Here is a 17,387-nt window from a genome sequence, read left to right as displayed (position 1 = left end):
TGCACTTCATTTAGTTTTGGCATACCGTTTACCTGATTCTGCAGAACGGATTTCTCTATATTTTTCCATGTACCCGATATTGCGGTCTTGAGTTCATCAACCGTGGTGTACTGTTTTCTCTTAGCGTAGATTCTGTGTACACCCTGTGTTTTTTACGCGGTGTTAACGCGGTTTTTACACAGATTTTTCAATCAACGCGGTAATTAGAAGTGATGAAACGAATAATAGTTTGGCCGGATACCGGATATCCGGTAAGCTTCGAGGCCGAATAGCCAGATATTCGTCTTTTTGTTTGTGAATATGAAACTGGAAGAAATTGCATGTGTGCATGAACCAGAAAAAGGATTACATTTTAGGAAGAAGGATCAACATATTTTTGCATTAATATCATGAACGATGGTAAAATTTTCCGTTTAGGATGAATAACCTTCAATTGAGTATCAAGTTTTCTACAAGGAATCTTGAACAGATATTTTTCTGATAAGGATTTTCTACCACAGATTTTTTTTGGGGTGTGTCTGAGAAACTTCAATACAAAACATGCTTTATGGAGCAATGCGTTTGGCTTCCAATATCGTTTGATGAAATAACAAGAATAACAAGTTCTTCTTGTTTGAGTTCGTTATCATGGAACTGAACTGCTAAACGCTATCAGCAAGTCGTACATTAGCACTGACCAGCACGGATTCACGACGGGTCGATCCACTACCACAAATTTACTGTGTCTCACCTCCTACATCACCAACAGTATGCTACAATACGCTCAAACGGACGCCATTTATACAGATGTGACAGCGGCCTTTGATAAATTGAACCACCGTATAGCTGTTGCCAAACTGGACAGGCTTGGGATAAACGGCAACCTTCTGCAATGGTTCCAATCATTCCTCACTGGCCGCCGACTAGCCGTCGTTATTGGCGACTGTCAATCCTCTCTATTTGCTGCTACTTCTGGCATACCACAAGGTAGCCATCTGGGTCCGCTGATTTTTTTGGATCTATTTTAACGACGTGAATCTGGTGATTGAAGGACCTCGACTGTCATACGCAGATAATCTGAAAATTTATCTTCGGGTTTACTCAATTGAAGATTGTCACTTCCTTCAGAGAAAGTTGGATGCTTTCGCCGATTGGTGTATGCTCAACCGAATGGATGTAAACCCCGCTAAATGTACCGTCATCTCGTTCTCGCGCACGAGAAAGAACATATTGTATACGTATGTCTTGCGTGAATCAAAAATCGAGCGCGTTAGTGAAGTCAAAGACCTAGGAGTAATATTGGACACGCAACTCTCGTTCAAATCGCACATCTCGTTCATTGTTCATTGTTGTTCAAAGTCAATAAAATTTCACAGACATCTACTGCCTTAAATCCCTCTACTGCTCTCTATCTCGCTCTGTTTTAGAGTATGGTTCTGCAGTTTGGACTCCTCACTACAACAATGGCGTCGAAAGAGTTGAGTCTGTTCAACGAAGGTTAGTGAGATATGCACTCCGCAGATTGCCGTGGACGGACCCCTTTCGATTACCGAGTTACGAGAGTCGTTGTCAGTTGATTAACCTGGAACTTTTATCGGTCCGTAGAGATACAGCCAGAGCTCTGTTCATAGCTGATGTTTTGCAAGGACGCATCGACTGCCCCGTTCTCTTGGAAAATATCAATTTCAACGTACGACCTCGAGCTCTCCGATATAAAGCGATGCTAAGATTGCCCGTACAACGTACCAACTACAGCATGTTTGGTGGATTTAGTGGTTTGCAAAGATTATTCAACAGAGTGACCATGTTGTACGACTTCCATTTATCCCGAACGCTTCTTCGCCGGAGGTTTAGTTCTTTTTTTCTGAACTAGTTTAATTTACCACAGGTTTTTAGTTTCGATGTTAGTTTTACTATATCGACGATTTTTCATGTGACGACCTTATGTAGTGTAACATTCATGTTTAGATATAAGTAACATCATTGGGGCCTTCACAGCCTGTTGATGAATAGACAATAAACAGAAATAACCTCTCCTGTATATTCGAGGTAATTTATCATTTTGCTGCATACAAAGCATATGGACTAAGACGAGATTGCGCATATTATATAATCAGCGGTGAGTTGCCATACAAATGAAACACAAATTACTGCATTACTCGAGAATTAATCAAGCAAACGAATCAAAATTTGGCATGTGTAGGTTTATGGGTGCAATTAATGTTTCTATGGTGGTAAGACACTCCTCTCCCTCCTTAAAGTGGGGGGGGGCTGCCATACAAATGAAACATAAATTTCTGCATTACTCGAGAATCAATAAGGCAAACGAAACCAAATTTGACATGTGGAGGTTTAAGGATGAAATAAATGTTTCTATGGTGGTGAGACACTCCTCCCCCTGCCATACAAATGAAACACAAATTTCTGCATTACTCGAGAATTAATCAAGCAAACGAAACCAAATTTCGCATGTGTAGGTTGTAGGGTGTACTAAATGTTTCTATGGTGGTTAGACACTTCTCCTCCCTCTCTAAGGGGGGTCTGCCATACGAATGAAACACAAATTTCTGCATAACTCGAAAACTAATCAAGCAAATGGAGCCAAATTTGGCATGTGAATGTTTTAGGGGACGCGAAACGTTTCTACGATGAATAGACACTCATCCCCCTCTCTAAAGGGGGGCTGCCATACAAATGAAGCATAAATTTCTGCATAACTCAAAAACTAATCAAACAAACAGAACCAAATTTGGCATGTAGAGGTTTTAGGAGGCAAGAAACGTTTCTAAGGTGGTTTGACACCCCTCCCTCGCCCTATAGGGGGAGGGGGTTGTTTAGGCTAAATAACTCAAGCACTAATCAAGCAAATGGAATCAAACTTGGCATATAGAAGTTTTAGGGCTCGATAAACGTTTCTATGGTGGTTCGATACTCCTCCCCCTGTCTAAGAGGAGACTGCCATACAAATGAAGCATAAATTTCTGCATAACTACGAGAAATGTTTCTATGATGGTATAATACCTCTCCCACCTCTGGAATGGAGAAGGAATCCCATAAAAAAAACACACATATTTCAACCAAACATGACAAACATGTTCATTTGATGTTTGCGCCAACGAAATTGATCTTCGTTCGAAAGTGGATTTTGATGTGACAAAACGAACTCCTATATCGTCCTCTATCTATATGAATAAAAATGGATCGCCGCATGTGTTGATGAGAGCATAACTCGAGAAAGGAATTGTCCGATTTAGGTCTGTCTATATTGTATCATATTTTCTGTATCAAACATTAATTTCATGTAACAGAGAAACATGGTATGTGCAAGTGGTTGAAAAATCTTGAACGAGAATTGTGTCTGAAAATAATCTGATAGTACTAGGAATTTTATAGTAAAATGTAATTTTAAAAGGTAGATTAGAAAATCAATCAGTGAACAGTTCTGCGATTGGACCCATGAACGTGCGCTTAGTATGAAAACGTAGATGTGATAACAAAAAATAAATTTTGGGCGGGACGAAGTTTGCCGGGTCAGCTAGTTATTTATATTTTCTAATATCAAATATATTCTAATATCTAATTAACGCGTTTTTCTACGCGGATTTTCCAATTAACGTGCTTTTTCACGTGTGTAAAGAAAACCTGAGTATACTAGATTCCCCCAAAGATTTTCAAGTCTGGAGAGCAAGCCGGCCAGTCCAAGAAAACAAATTTCTAGTCTTTAAACCATTGTTTAGTTTCCTTGCTGGTATGCCGCTAGGCATTGTCTTGTGAATCATCAAAATCCTTGCTATTCATTTTGAAAGGGTGAGAAAACTATGTCAGAATTTCGGATTTTATTTCTAGTCTCGGTTTGACAGCGAACCGTCTTAAGAGATTACTTTAAAAAATTAAAACTGCCTCGTAGCCACTGTAGCTTTAGATTTTCCAATTGTTCGGTATTTGTTAATTTGTTGGTCGATGCAAATCTTTATGTTTTCATATGATGATCGATTTCTTCTTCTTGAATGTCACTAATATTACTAGTGGAACTTCATCGTTTCAACGTAGTATTACGGTATTTTTTTATTAGTACTTAGTTGAGATTTCTTATGCCAAATAACATGCCATGAATGTGTTTCAAGCTCTAGAATACGCGTGACCATAGTGCATCTCGAAAGAAATTTATTTGGCTAAAAATCACCCGATCAGAACAGGAACCGAATCGGAAACCCCGATATGGTAATGTGTGACGCTCACCACTCGGCCAAAGAATCGCGTTACGCAGTTGGCTATTACTCTTCCGAGAGTAATACATTGCGTAAAATAATTCTACTGAAGAATTAATTTTACTATAGATGTGTACATAGGTTACTTAAATGCAACATTGCTCCGTGCGTCAGTACAAAAACAACCGATTCATTTTAGATTTTCTATTGCCGTTCTGCGAAAGGAGCTGCATTATTATTTTCTTTGAGAATTGCTATAGAGACGTAAATTGCTAAGTAATACCGAAAAATTAGTGAATGTTCAACAAGTTCAGTGTCTCAATATCGCTCTAGACAGCGAGCAATCAACAATACATGTTATTTCTGAAGCTGAGAGTTAACTTTCAAGTTTTAGGCAAAGCTCATCAGGATAACAGGGAACGTGATAAAAAGTCTAGGAAATGAAAAATTAAGAACAATGGTGTCACTGTGTGTAATAATATTCAATAATACACTACACGTTACAGCTGTTTTATGCAGTAACGATGTATGAGACAGTTGTGCGCGCTTTATGAAACGATAAATCACTACTACCACAATTAAATAATCCGCCGATCGACTGACGGCTCCCTCCTTTCTCTGTTAAGAATTGAATAATTAATTCTCATTTTCCACGCACAAAAAATAGCATTCCATTTTTCACATCGCCAACGAGTTAATTAAATTAGCATTTCATCCGTAGGAACAAAAAAAAAGTGGTGTAATCCCATCCAATATACAAAATCTGCCCAGTGAAAGTTGAATCTGAAATAGACTGGAAGAAGTTTGTTTCTTGTTGGATTCTACTTGATGCGAGTGGAAGTATACTATTCAAGACACGTATTCTGATCATTTCTTCCAACGATGGGCGCGATTATCAAAACACGAAACGATAAATGTGAAAATTTTGTTTACCGGTAATGTCACCGTATTCCATTTTATTGCACAGTTTGATCTGTTTTTGGTTGCCGTCCAACTGACGTTGGATGGGCACATTCATTTTGTCAAAATTGCTGTGACAGCAATTGTGCGATAGACACGATAGACAACAATAGCGCCATTTCGACATGGCGTTCATGACATTCGAAAATCGCATTGTTCGGGTGCGCAGCTTGTTTACAGTTGAAGTTCAAAAATCTGTTGACAGCTGCGTGTTGAGTAGAATGATTAACTTTTTATGGTTGACCGGCTCCAAAACATAGGCGTTGTCCGGTTCGCGATATATGAGCTTCTGTCGCTGTGTCTGTCTTGTTCACAAGTTGGGTACTGAATGAATCATTCATGTGGGCGTTCGAAGCGTGGCGTAACAGAGAGGGGCTTGATCATCTCGTTCGATGAAAGTGGTAGCACGGTTCAACTTGAGCAACTCTAGTGCGGTAAGGTGGTGCCGGTTGTGGACAAATTTATTGACAATAATTTATTCGCAACATTTGACGATTTTTTTGTTAGCAATGCCAGAAGTCTATTACCCGAAATAAATATCAAATTTTGCAAAAAAATCCTTAGATTCGAAAGAAGTGTTCGGATTTTTTATAATAACGTCATGTTTCCATAAATAGAGTAAAGAATTAATATTGCAATACAATTAGTTAATTAGCTAGCCTTTTTTGAAGAAATACTACACTTGTAGAAAATTCGAATACTGTTCTCGTTATTATTGATTGTATTCGTTTTTTATTGCTTTCATAGTCTCGGGACCAAGGGCGCTATAGTTTTTATATTTTTTCTGAAAAGATGAGGATTTTTCACACAACATATGTCGAAACCAGAGATGCATTATTTTTCATTTTTGAGTTATTATTTTTCAAAGTTAACCGATGGTCCAGAAAATCATTTTTCACATTTTTTTCCAAACATGTCTTTGTTCAAAAATGTATTACTTTTGAACTACTGGACCGATTCAGATGATCGATATATTAAATTAAAGCCAATTACAGGTAAACTTCGATATAACTTACATTTCACTTTCAAAATTGTACGTTGTAACGAATTGTACGTTATATCGAAGCACAATAAAGTACTCACAAACGTAGTCTATAATACATTATTGTGTTGCTGTTTTAGTAAAGTTAATGAATAACTTCAATCAGAAGACGAAGCCAGCCTTTCTCATGATGTTTTCCTTCGTACTGTTGATTAAAGCTTGATTCATTTAGAATCCGGAATCATAAAACCAGCTGTATTTCGGGATTTATTGAAGGTACAAAACTTGTTTTAGCATCACAATACAGGTAATTCATTGTTTTATCAGAAAAAAAATATTGAAAAAAAATTTCCTTTACACTTTGGAAATGTGTACGTTATATCGTGGTAAAATGTACGTTATATCGAGTGACGTTATATCGAGGGTACGTTATAACGAGGGTAAGTTATATCGAAGTTTCCCTGTAGCTAGTCTTTTTGAAAAAAAAAACTACACATTTGCCATTTAATTGAACTCTAGTCGCATAGAAATATAGAACGAAGAACATGTAAATTTTGAAAAATCATAACTTAAAAACGAAAAATAACACATCTCTGATTTTTGGATAAGTGATGTAAAAAAACCTCAACTTTCAAGAAAAAATATAAAAAAAATATAGCATCCTTGGTCCCGAAACCATGTAAACTATAAAAAACTAATACAATAAATAATTACGAAATCAAAATTCTTTTTTTTCCACAAGTCTAATATTTATTAAAAAAGACTATCTTTAATTTTATGTATCGATCATCTGAATCGGTCCAGTAGATCAAAAGTTATGAATTTTTGTGTTGGAAAAAAAGGAATAAGTTGAATTATCGAACCATCGGTTAACTTTGAAAAATCATAACTCAAAAAAAAAAAATCGCCTCTCTGGTTTCAACATATGTTGTGTGAAAAATCCTCAGCTTTCCAGAAAAAATATAAAAAATATAGCGCCTTTGGTCCCGAGACTATGGAAACAATAAAAAACGAAAACAATTAATAATAAAGACAGCAGAATTCAAGTTTTCTGCAGGTATAGTATTTTTTTCAAATTTTTTTTAAATTTCGATCATCTGAATCGGCCTAGTAGTTCAAAAGTTATGAATTTTTAAAGTCATTCCGGGAAAAATGAGGAAAAAGTTTTTTTTTCGGATAACCCTAAAATGGAAATGGTCACCCTAATGAAAAAAATAAAAAAATACGGGTCAAACGTTTTGCGATAAAGAACAAAACTACCACTTTCTTCGAAAATCTAAGAACTACTACAGGGAAACTTCGATATAACGTACCCTCGATATAACGTACATTTTACCTCGATTTAACGTACACATTTTCAAAGTCCAAAGGAATAATTTGTTGAAAATTGTTTTTTTAAAAGAACAATAAATTATCTGTATTTTGATACTAAAGCTTGAATTGCACTTTTTACCAATCCAGAAGTACAACTGTTTTGTGTTTCCGGATTCTAAATGAAACAATTTTTATTCATCAGTACGAAGGGAAACATCACGAGGAAGGTTGGTTTCGTCTTCTAGTTGAATTTATGCATTAACCTTATTCTAAAGTAAAATAATCTACTTTTCTGAGTTCTTTATTATGCTTCGATATAACGTACAATTCGATACAACGTACAATTTTGAAAGCAAAATGTACGTTATATCGAAGTTACCCTGTATATCGGTTTGACATGGAATGGCCGAATATTGACATACAAACAACAGGAAACATATCAATATTCCTAAGCTGATTACACCCAAAAAATACAAGAATTTCGATACTCTTCGGTTAAGAGTCATGGTTGAAAGTATGGTTTCTTAGTCAAAAAATCTCGGAATGACTAAAATATATTCTTAAAATTTTATTTAGCGGAATAACTTCAAAGGTAAGACAGTCAAGTTGATTCAAAAAAAAAAAAATGGGCGATAGGATGAAATAATTATTTGATTGTCCGAAGTTTTGCAAAATTATATCGTACCGAGAAAACGAATAGGGAGGGGATAGATAGAATAGTCTCTATCCTCGACCTGAGAAGTTTACGATAACGCCAGAATAATCAAGATAAATCAGGCACGTTTTTCCAGAGAATAACAAAACTTCGTGAGTAGTTATTAAGTCATGATTACCACATCTCTAGCACTTGTCGCCATTTCCAAAAGTTATAAACACTTCACGTCTCACCCCCATTGTTCCTTCCAATGTATCATTCTAGGGTAACAGACTAAGCGAGGGAACTGATAGCGTTTATAAATTCTATCACCAACCCCACCACACATCACCACCCTTCGTTTATCCGTTACGGCCGAAATATGGGAAAAGGAATTATTCGGCCATTGTATGTATCAAAACCTTCATCGGACACTAGCGATGCGTTCAATTCAAATCAACCAGATGGTGCGAAAGACGGCGGTGCCACTGAGTGTTGATGATGTACATAAATTTTCCAGGCCGGGAGTGAATCTGCGACGTCAGGCATGGCTGCTTCGAGCCTACCGAGGCAGGCAGCAGCGAAACGTAGGGGGGAGGGATAACTGACTTTACGCCGACGACATACTTCGGTGGAATTTTGGCCACATGTTTTACGGCAGCCCGAGGGCACAACAACCACCCCTTGGCATTTGGGTTGGAAAGTCTCACGCAGCGTTTCTGCCTCTACTGGGTTGCGATTTTCAGAATTTCCGAGAGAAATTGCGTGGGTGCTATCTTGCGTAGAACTCTGATAATTTGATCATCTAAGGATAAACGACGTTTCGATCAGTATCTTGTGGAAAAGAGAGAAAAGAGAAACATTTTAATTGAAGTTGTCTTTCAAAACAGCAAAACTATACCCTTGTCCGTCTTAATATGTTATTTAAAAAAAAAAATACTGAACTATTACATCGAGACTTTTGATAACAGCTGTCGGATACAGATCAGCTTTTGAGCAGCGCAAAAAACTAAAATTGTTTTTTTCTTCCGTTCATGTAAAAGAGTCACAGCACAAGCGTTTTCTAGTGCAACAGACCAGAATGAATCATTTTCGTATATGATTTTTCCGTCCAGTAGTATCACCCAAAGCAAATTGTGTCTGTATTACAGGAGATTCAATTTAAACAATACGATGATATGTGCTTCAATATCATAAATAGCAGATATATTGTACACGTTCTTTCAAAAAACACAGGGAATTGATCGTTCTGAGGATATGTCAGTAGAACAGAGTAGTAAAAATGCTCGAAGCGTGACCGAACAAAGCGTTTGAATTCGGTTCATTGGTCTGTTTCTTTTTTAAATTAAATTTTGATCGTGATTTTATTTACCTGAAGTGGAAAACAGCAAACATATTAACGATTATAAACTTCTCAAAATTCTTCATTAAGTTTTCCTCAATCAAAATTGTTTGTTATTATTTTTTTTTTGAAAGTTCGTATTCTACTGAGAATGATGTGAACCAACTTGTAACAAATCGAAAATCAATTTATTCTGTTCTGATTACCACTTAACTTACCAGTTATGAACTTTTGTACTGAGAACGAGCATATCATGTTATCACTTTTGCCCAATTGACTAATTGTGTTCCCTAATATTTATGAATTTGTATTTTGTTTATTTTGAGTAATATTTGTTGTACAGTCAACTCAACTGTTTTGTATCTCGATATTTTCCCTAACTCGATGGATTTCATGGCACCTTTGATTGTTTTTACAAGCATTCTTCTCTCAATTACTCGATACCTTCCTAACTTGATGGTTCCTTGAATATCGAGTTAGGAAGGGATGACTGTATATCGGTTTCTACCACAACCGGTCCTTTGACCGGAAGAATAATTCATTGTTTCATAATATATCGGATCAAAAATTATTATGTAGAAATGCGGGTAAGACGGACAGTGGGGATAAGATGGACATGTATAGTATAGTTACATTATGAATTTCAAATTTCTTTTAATAAAAACCCTTTCCACATGTTATTCTATAATATTTACTCTATGGCAATGAATACTGGTCAAAAGTAGAAAAGGGAAACAAAAACCGAAAATCATATATGATTCCGCGTATGGATGTAATTTTTGCGGCATCGATATTAAGCATTTTGAATATTTTAATTTCCAAGTTCAATTCGCTGATAGTTACATTTCGGTTTGTAAGATAACAGAGTAGCAATATTAAGTATGTACAGAAAAGTAAATTCATTTTTGAGTAGAAAATTTAAATTCTTGAAATAATTGTACTGGTGGGGTAAAACGGACAATTGCCAGTGGGAGTCAGATGGACTGTGAAAAGTCTGTTTATTCTATTCCTAAAGAATGTCCTGCGTCTGTCTAGAAGCTGACTGGAACCAAAAGCAAAATAGTTGACGTTCTGTCCGTTCATATTGCTGAAAACACAATATCACTTCTAGGGGGATTAATTCGATTCTTCCATCATTTATCGGACATCCGTGATAAGTTCAGAACTTGGTTCAATAAAATTATTCCTCTCACGAGCGATAAATTTCTACGCTTCGTATGTTACAAACCTGTCTATATTCCCCCAACTATATGTCCATTAGGGTGCCAATGAAAATTGTCATCTCGAATTTAAAAAAGTTGCCTCATACGAAATGTTCCCCAATGTTCGAAAAAACAGTCTATAAAAAATATCAGCTCATCATCGGACTTAGTAGCACAAAGCGGTCAAAGCTTGAATTTTTTGAAAATCGAAAAATCACCCGAAGATCGAGTGAAGGAAATGGGGGATTTCGAAAAAAATTGATGCCAAATTTCTTTAAAATGGCGTATTTTTTTAGAATACGAGGCAAAACGTATGCTTTGGGTCCCAATAAAAATAGTTATATCGATTTTTCATTCGGAATTTGCAGCGAAATGTTGATTTGCACGATAATTTACCCTATGCAAAACATTAGCTCATTCGGACTTCATTTGCTAGTCTCGCAGGCGTTCAAATTTAGAGTTTTTAGAAAATTAAAAAATCACCGAAAGTCGGAGTTTTCAAGAATTGTTTCGATGTCAAATGGTCTTTATTGCTACCTCGAAAAAAGAATTTTGTCAAAAACAAATTTTTTTTTGGTTCTCGATCGTTTTTTAGTCTGAAAAGTCGGTTTTTGACAAAAAAAAATAGAAATAACTGTAATTCTCTCGACATGTTTAATTTTAAGACATTTGGCATCAAAAACATTTTTTTAAGTCCCCGATGATTTCCGGTGACTTTTCGATTTTTAAAGAACTCAAACTATGACCGCTTTGCGCCACTCTCGCTTAAGTCCGATTGAGCTGATATTTTGCATTTTGTGTTTTTTCGAGGTGATGAACATTTTGTGTGGATTCGAGATGACCATTTTCTTCGGCACCCTAATGTCCATATTGCCCGAAATATTCTACTTTTTGATCTGTTTTAATTTCAGTAAAAACATTGAAAAACACTTTTTCTGTAAAACATTCGGCCGATTATTTCTAAGAACAGTACGTATATTGAATTGTAAGATATTGTATTCATATTCATATCACACTGGAATTCATTACTAAATTAACTAACTCTTGTAAATTCACAAAAGTATTCAACAATAATGTTTCAACGACTTTAGTTATTGAATACAAGAATTACTTTATCCCTTTAACAGGTCGAGGAAACTAGGCAACGAATCGTCTCCAACTTCAGACAACATAATCCTTACAAGAGGAATAACACATATTTACCTTTGAAAATTTTTTAACTATTGAAACAATCGAAAAAATTGGTGACAAGATAGTTGCCACTGCCTTGTAAATTTACTTCATTGCGCCTTTGGTTATGCAAAAATCTAAACAATATTTCTAGTGAAGCGATACCGATTATTTCAGCGATTTACAATATTTCTAATGCAGCGAAAAAACCTGATTTTTTTTAAATAGATTTTCAGAGAAAAAACAAAAATTTCAATTTTTCATCAAATACACCATTTATTTAATTGAAAAAAACTGCATGATCTTACACAGTAGATCCTCAATAGTACGTTTACAGTGAAAAACTTTTCAACTTGTTGCATTTTCAACGAATTTGAAAGGAATTTTCTGCCGGCGTTCTAAAATTGTGGTTTTGTTAAATAAAAATGATTCCCAAATTAATATCGTACATTTTCAGCAGCCCAAAAAATGGAGTAGTGCCAGACACCTTTAGAAGGTACTGGCTAAGTAAAATATTATAATAATATTCAGTGCAGCGAAAAGAATATTTTGTGTTGGTGCGAATACAGTTGCCAGTACCCGTTAAAGGGTTAATGTAACAAATAATGGAATTGGTGATACTTGAGATCTCAAAAAAAATCTAGACAACTTTTTGAAAAGGGCAAGATTATTTTTCGTAATTTTTTGCAAACATTTCAAACTCAATATGCACTATTTCTAATGATTTTAATGGAGTTTCAGCTAGTTTATATTCCTATTTGTTTTGATGTATTTCTTATTTAGATTTCAGACATAATTTACACACGTTACTTTTTTTTTGTAATTTTAGATTTTAATTTTGAGAAGGAACAAATGCTTTCGATGTTTGAACCGCTGTGATTAAAATTGTTTTACGTCCAAATTATATGGCCTTGTTCCTCTACGTGTAGTACATCAGTTAATATTTTTTCCTCCAAAGTATATTTGATAATTTCGCTTGAGTAAAGCTGTTTTTCAAATTTTAGCTTGAGAATTTCGGTATGACTCTAAAGTCCGATCACACAGTTAGATGATGATTAATATTTCAGAACATCTATAAGAACATTCATTAAAAAATTTGAAAAATTGGAAATTACTCTGAAAACAAATGTTTTAAAGATTGAAATTATTTTTTTTCCATTTTTTCTCTTTTTTGAAAAAATATTATATATAACTTAGAACTTTTTCCTTGTATCAGTACCCTTCTTAACATGCCTCTGCATAGGCATAGTCAACTGACGATAGTTACTCGGTTACTCGTTACCGATTCGACTATCATTTCATTTTTCCCAGTCAAATTGTCTTCATTGCATTTTGAAGTGACTTCCTCAAAACGAATTCGTTCCTCTCTTTCTCTCTCCCATGTTCATGTGCATGCATCGGTGTTTGAGTTCAACGTAGTTTGACATACGCTATAGGTGAGCTAGATTCTTTTGTATCGTACACGTAAATTATTCACACGTATGAAATAGCGTGCAGTGTATGTGCGCTATTTACTAATACTAACGCGAGGACCTTTATAGCATACTTGATAAATGTCTAAGTTCGTTAGTTTGAGTTCACGATGGGTAGACCGTCCATTGATGGGGTAACCTCTTTATGTTCCTCTTTATATGGACGTAAAAATAAGATTGCGTACGCGGGTATAAAATTAGTGTCAGGGGGAAATGGAAGTGTGAATTGAAGTCAGTTGAATGAAGAGGTAGATTTGAATTTATTAGTCGAGTCAGTTAAAATAACCACTGACTGGACTAGTTCACCAGTTTTTTAGGAATCATAAAAAAAATTATTTGAGAAAAAAAATAATTTTGAAATTTTAATTTGAAAATTTCAATTACTTCCTACATTTCATGCTTCGACTGAAATTCTTCAGGTCTTATATTTTTAAAATTAGGAATTTTTGCAATTTTGAATTTTTTTCCAATTTTGTTACAAATAAATTTAACTACAAAATAAAAAAATAAGTGTGAAAAATTATTTGAATTTTCATAAAAAAAATTACAAAAATTTACAGTTTTAACTCTTTAGTAGAAAGTTTTGGTAACCCTGAAGAGGGCCGATGATTAGTGTGGTTTCGTAAAATCAACTGAAGGAGGTTGATTCCTGATTCATTGTTGCCCTCGCGAGAACAATACACAAACTTTCGTAGCTTACGTTTATTTCATATGACACTTATACTTGTTGTGCCCGTCACCGCTAGCGATAGATGAGCGTGAAACTGCTGATTGATCCGCTGGCCGGGTGGTTTGAGAATAAAAATTGTGCTTCGCTTCTACATTAGTTACTCGTTATTCACTACGTGGGTAAGAATGCACAAAACAAGATGCAAGAAACAACCTAGTTCTATTAATTAAAAAAAACATAAAACTCATCCTTCGTCACTTGTATTCAGATAATGCCAATTATAAAAGAGCTAGTCTTCCACTCACCGGCAGTAAATCCATCTATTATTCATCGTTCGCATTATAGGACCCATTGTACTTTCTTTGTTACTGGCGCTTTCATCAAAATTTGTTTTTTTTTTGAGAATTGCGATTTTGAATTTATATTGTGAAATTCGAATTCGCGGGATGTATTTCAATATCATCATTCTAGAACTAAGCAGCGTCGTAAATACGATTTCGAAATAAGTTATGCAGAAACTTTTCATATTAATCCCATTTATTTAAAAAAAATGGCGCTAAAGCGAAAATCATTCGGGAAAACGTATGCCATCCTACGCTTGCTGACTCTTGGTTGGTCTTGACTGAAGGATCGTCTTCTATGTCTCCTATGGAACACAGGTTTGTTTGCGAGAGGCTGCCGCATCAGACGGCGGGTCGGCGGCCGACTTGGATTGCGTCACCTTGGCGGCTTGAGGTCGCTTCGGTTTTCTATCACCGTCACATGGGGTCTTCGCCCCATTATATTGAACTCAGAATAAATTTCATTTCGAAAAAAATAATTTCATAATAAAACTTGCTCCGGTGGCTTTAATACGTAAGTACCCATTTTTCATACAGTTGTTCTGTGCATTTTAATTTATTGGGTATAAACAAGCCATTCGCGATTCCAAATACACAATCTGGCTTTAGCTAGCGAGTAGACAATAGTCTCTCCTAATGCTGATACCACACATACGGCGGTTTTGCTCGATACAAAGTTCAAGAAGAAAATTTCTTCGGAGTGTCGAAGGTGTTGTGAATGGAAAATTGCAGAGTGGTGTTATTTTGTTCGGTGGACCGTGTTGATTTTCAAGTCGTCTGGGCAAGAGAGTATTTCTGTTTTTTTGGCACCATACGCACACATTGTTATTTGTATGCGTTGCCAAATTGTGGTGGTCAAGCAATGTGGAAAAATAGTTTTGTGAAACAAATGTATAATCGCATGTAAAAGAGTATGCGTCAACTGATCTTGTGTTAACATAAAAAAACAAATTACGACATACGGACTTGTGAATTATTCTCACGAGGGTAAGCCTACATCTGCTTCTACAAAACACACCGTCGATCGTTTTCAGGATCAACAAAACTTCCTACTAAAGAGTTATGAAATGTCGATGAATCCTTTAACAACATCCAATGTGATATAAGTCAACGATTCGGTTGTGTCTTGGACATAACCCCCTATGTTTTTTTTAAAGTTTCAGTTTATTTACGAGAAGTTCCAGCCAGGTTTTGTACACTACGTTAAAATCAACAATTACCAGCTTCTGAATAATCCTTCGTAATAGCACGTTTTCCAACCTATATTACAATGTTTGCCAAACGATTGATTTCACCATCCGGCGTGTTTCGCCACTAACACCACATCTATCGTGGCAAAACAACTGCTGTTTTGTTTCGAGAAATGGAACTCCAGAGAGGTTTGCACGTCCTTCCCTCGATTTGATCTTCAATCCCTCCCCTTTTGCGCTTACAAAAAAAAAAGTATTTTCCCTCAGTCAAATGGAAATATTTTCAAATTGCATTTTAGGTCAGCTTCGTCAGATCTTCTGTCGATACAGCAGCAGCAGCAGCAACAACAGCAGCGGAAGGCGTACTCTGTTTATATCACCCAGAGCAGAAAAAATCTTCCCGCCAGTCATGTTTAAGGCCAGATTCGTCATGGATACTAGAGCGCGGCTGTGTTTGTAATAATGTTGAAACACATTAAGCTTAAATTGGAATTGATGTAATGAAATTCTAGCCGACGAAGTGCGCGTGAAGTGATAATTAACGCACGTACACCCTCTTCTGTCTCTATATTTGAGTTAAGGGCCGCCTTCCTAATTTTTCGGTGAACGTGAAGAAATTTCCTTCATTTGGAAATGAATATAAAAATACCTTTAGATGTGTATCAAAAGTTCTCAGATTTTCACCGGCACAAATGACGGTGATATGCCTCTCCCGGAAAAGCATCTTCTTACCTAAAAAGAGAGAGAGAGAGAGAGAGAACGAAGCAGATGTAATATCTTTATTATAAATTCAAAGATTCATTAAAATTTCTCCCGTCAAAGGCGGAAAAGTGGCAAATTGGAATCGATTTTTACTGCTCTCAGTAGAAAAAGTTTGTGTCAAGCACCGGTTTTCTGTTCTGTTCCTTCATTCACTCTTACTATTCTTGTTCAAGCGATCCTTTAATTTAAACTCTTGTTTATCACATCGGCCCGAATAATGTTCCAATGAGTGTACGATTATGAAGAGGGAGCAGCTCGAGCAGAGAAAGTCACGTTTTTGCATTGTGATTAAAATGATAACGAGTTGGGTATGTTTACGTAGGGCACCGGGTTTGCCGGCAAATGCGAGAGGATACGAAGGAATGAAAACCGCTCTGCCAAACAAGCGGTGCCATAAAGTGTGATTTATGTGTGGATTGAAAGCAATTATATTCTAAGAAGAATTTGTTTTTTAAGGAATTTGTATTGTCCTGTTTTCGTTTGCCGAAAGTTAGGAAAAGAAATGTGTGTGTGTGTGTGTGAATTAATGTGAAGGATTAGAATTTTGCCAACTTGCCCGAATACAATTTGAGAGAATACTAATGAAGAGGTTCTAATAACATACAAAGTTTGTAGCGAAAAGAATACACGAATGCGCGAAAATACAAAATTGGGTGGAATCTTAAATGCAAAAATTGTGAATGTTCTTATGTTCAAACTAAAATCTAGAAATCCGTTTCTGGAGTCCCAGACCTAGAATTGGAATTCGGCCATTCGTTATTTAATACTAATGATTAGAATATTAACTCTGGAATTTTGTCAAAGATGTGATTCTGTAAACTGTAATCAAAAAAGGGCATCTAGAATCTGGGACATTCAATCTGAAACCAGAATACCCAAGTCAGTGTCCAGAAGTGTTCACATGAAAAGTTACAAAACAAATTAATTTCCATTTTATAAGAGTTCCAATGGAAACAGAATGTCTAAAACCTTAAGCATGGGCTCAGGAGTTTTTTGGGAATTTGGGGCGATATAAGCAGTTGTTTATGCGGTTCTCAGTATAATATCTCACTAGCATCGGCGTATTGAACAGAGTCTGGCCGAATGAGAATTAAAGTTGCTAAGTTGCCACATTAACTGCATAGATTGTGCGTCACAACAATATCTTCGCGATCTCTTCCA

General features: G+C 35.9%; 1 protein-coding gene across 2 annotated transcripts in view; it reads right to left on the bottom strand.

Annotated features, from left to right (window-relative positions):
* The window catches only part of LOC129777273 (CD109 antigen), a 64,867-nt gene that overhangs the window by 14,893 nt on the left and 32,587 nt on the right, over positions 1-17,387 (bottom strand). Inside the window, exon 1 of one of the 2 annotated variants that reach the window (XM_055783475.1) lies at positions 16,114-16,192. The exons of the other annotated variant lie outside the window; for it this stretch is intronic. Coding sequence (XP_055639450.1) covers positions 16,114-16,188 — 75 coding nt within the window. The 5' untranslated portion in view covers positions 16,189-16,192. Of the gene's footprint in view, positions 1-16,113; positions 16,193-17,387 lie in introns of those variants that run through there. 2 annotated transcript variants of the gene reach the window in all.

Source organism: Toxorhynchites rutilus, chromosome 3, assembly GCF_029784135.1.
Source record: "Toxorhynchites rutilus septentrionalis strain SRP chromosome 3, ASM2978413v1, whole genome shotgun sequence".
NCBI lineage: Eukaryota > Metazoa > Arthropoda > Insecta > Diptera > Culicidae > Toxorhynchites > Toxorhynchites rutilus.
The sequence above is the reverse complement of the archived record's forward strand: the minus strand, read 5'-3'. Positions and strand labels throughout refer to the sequence as shown.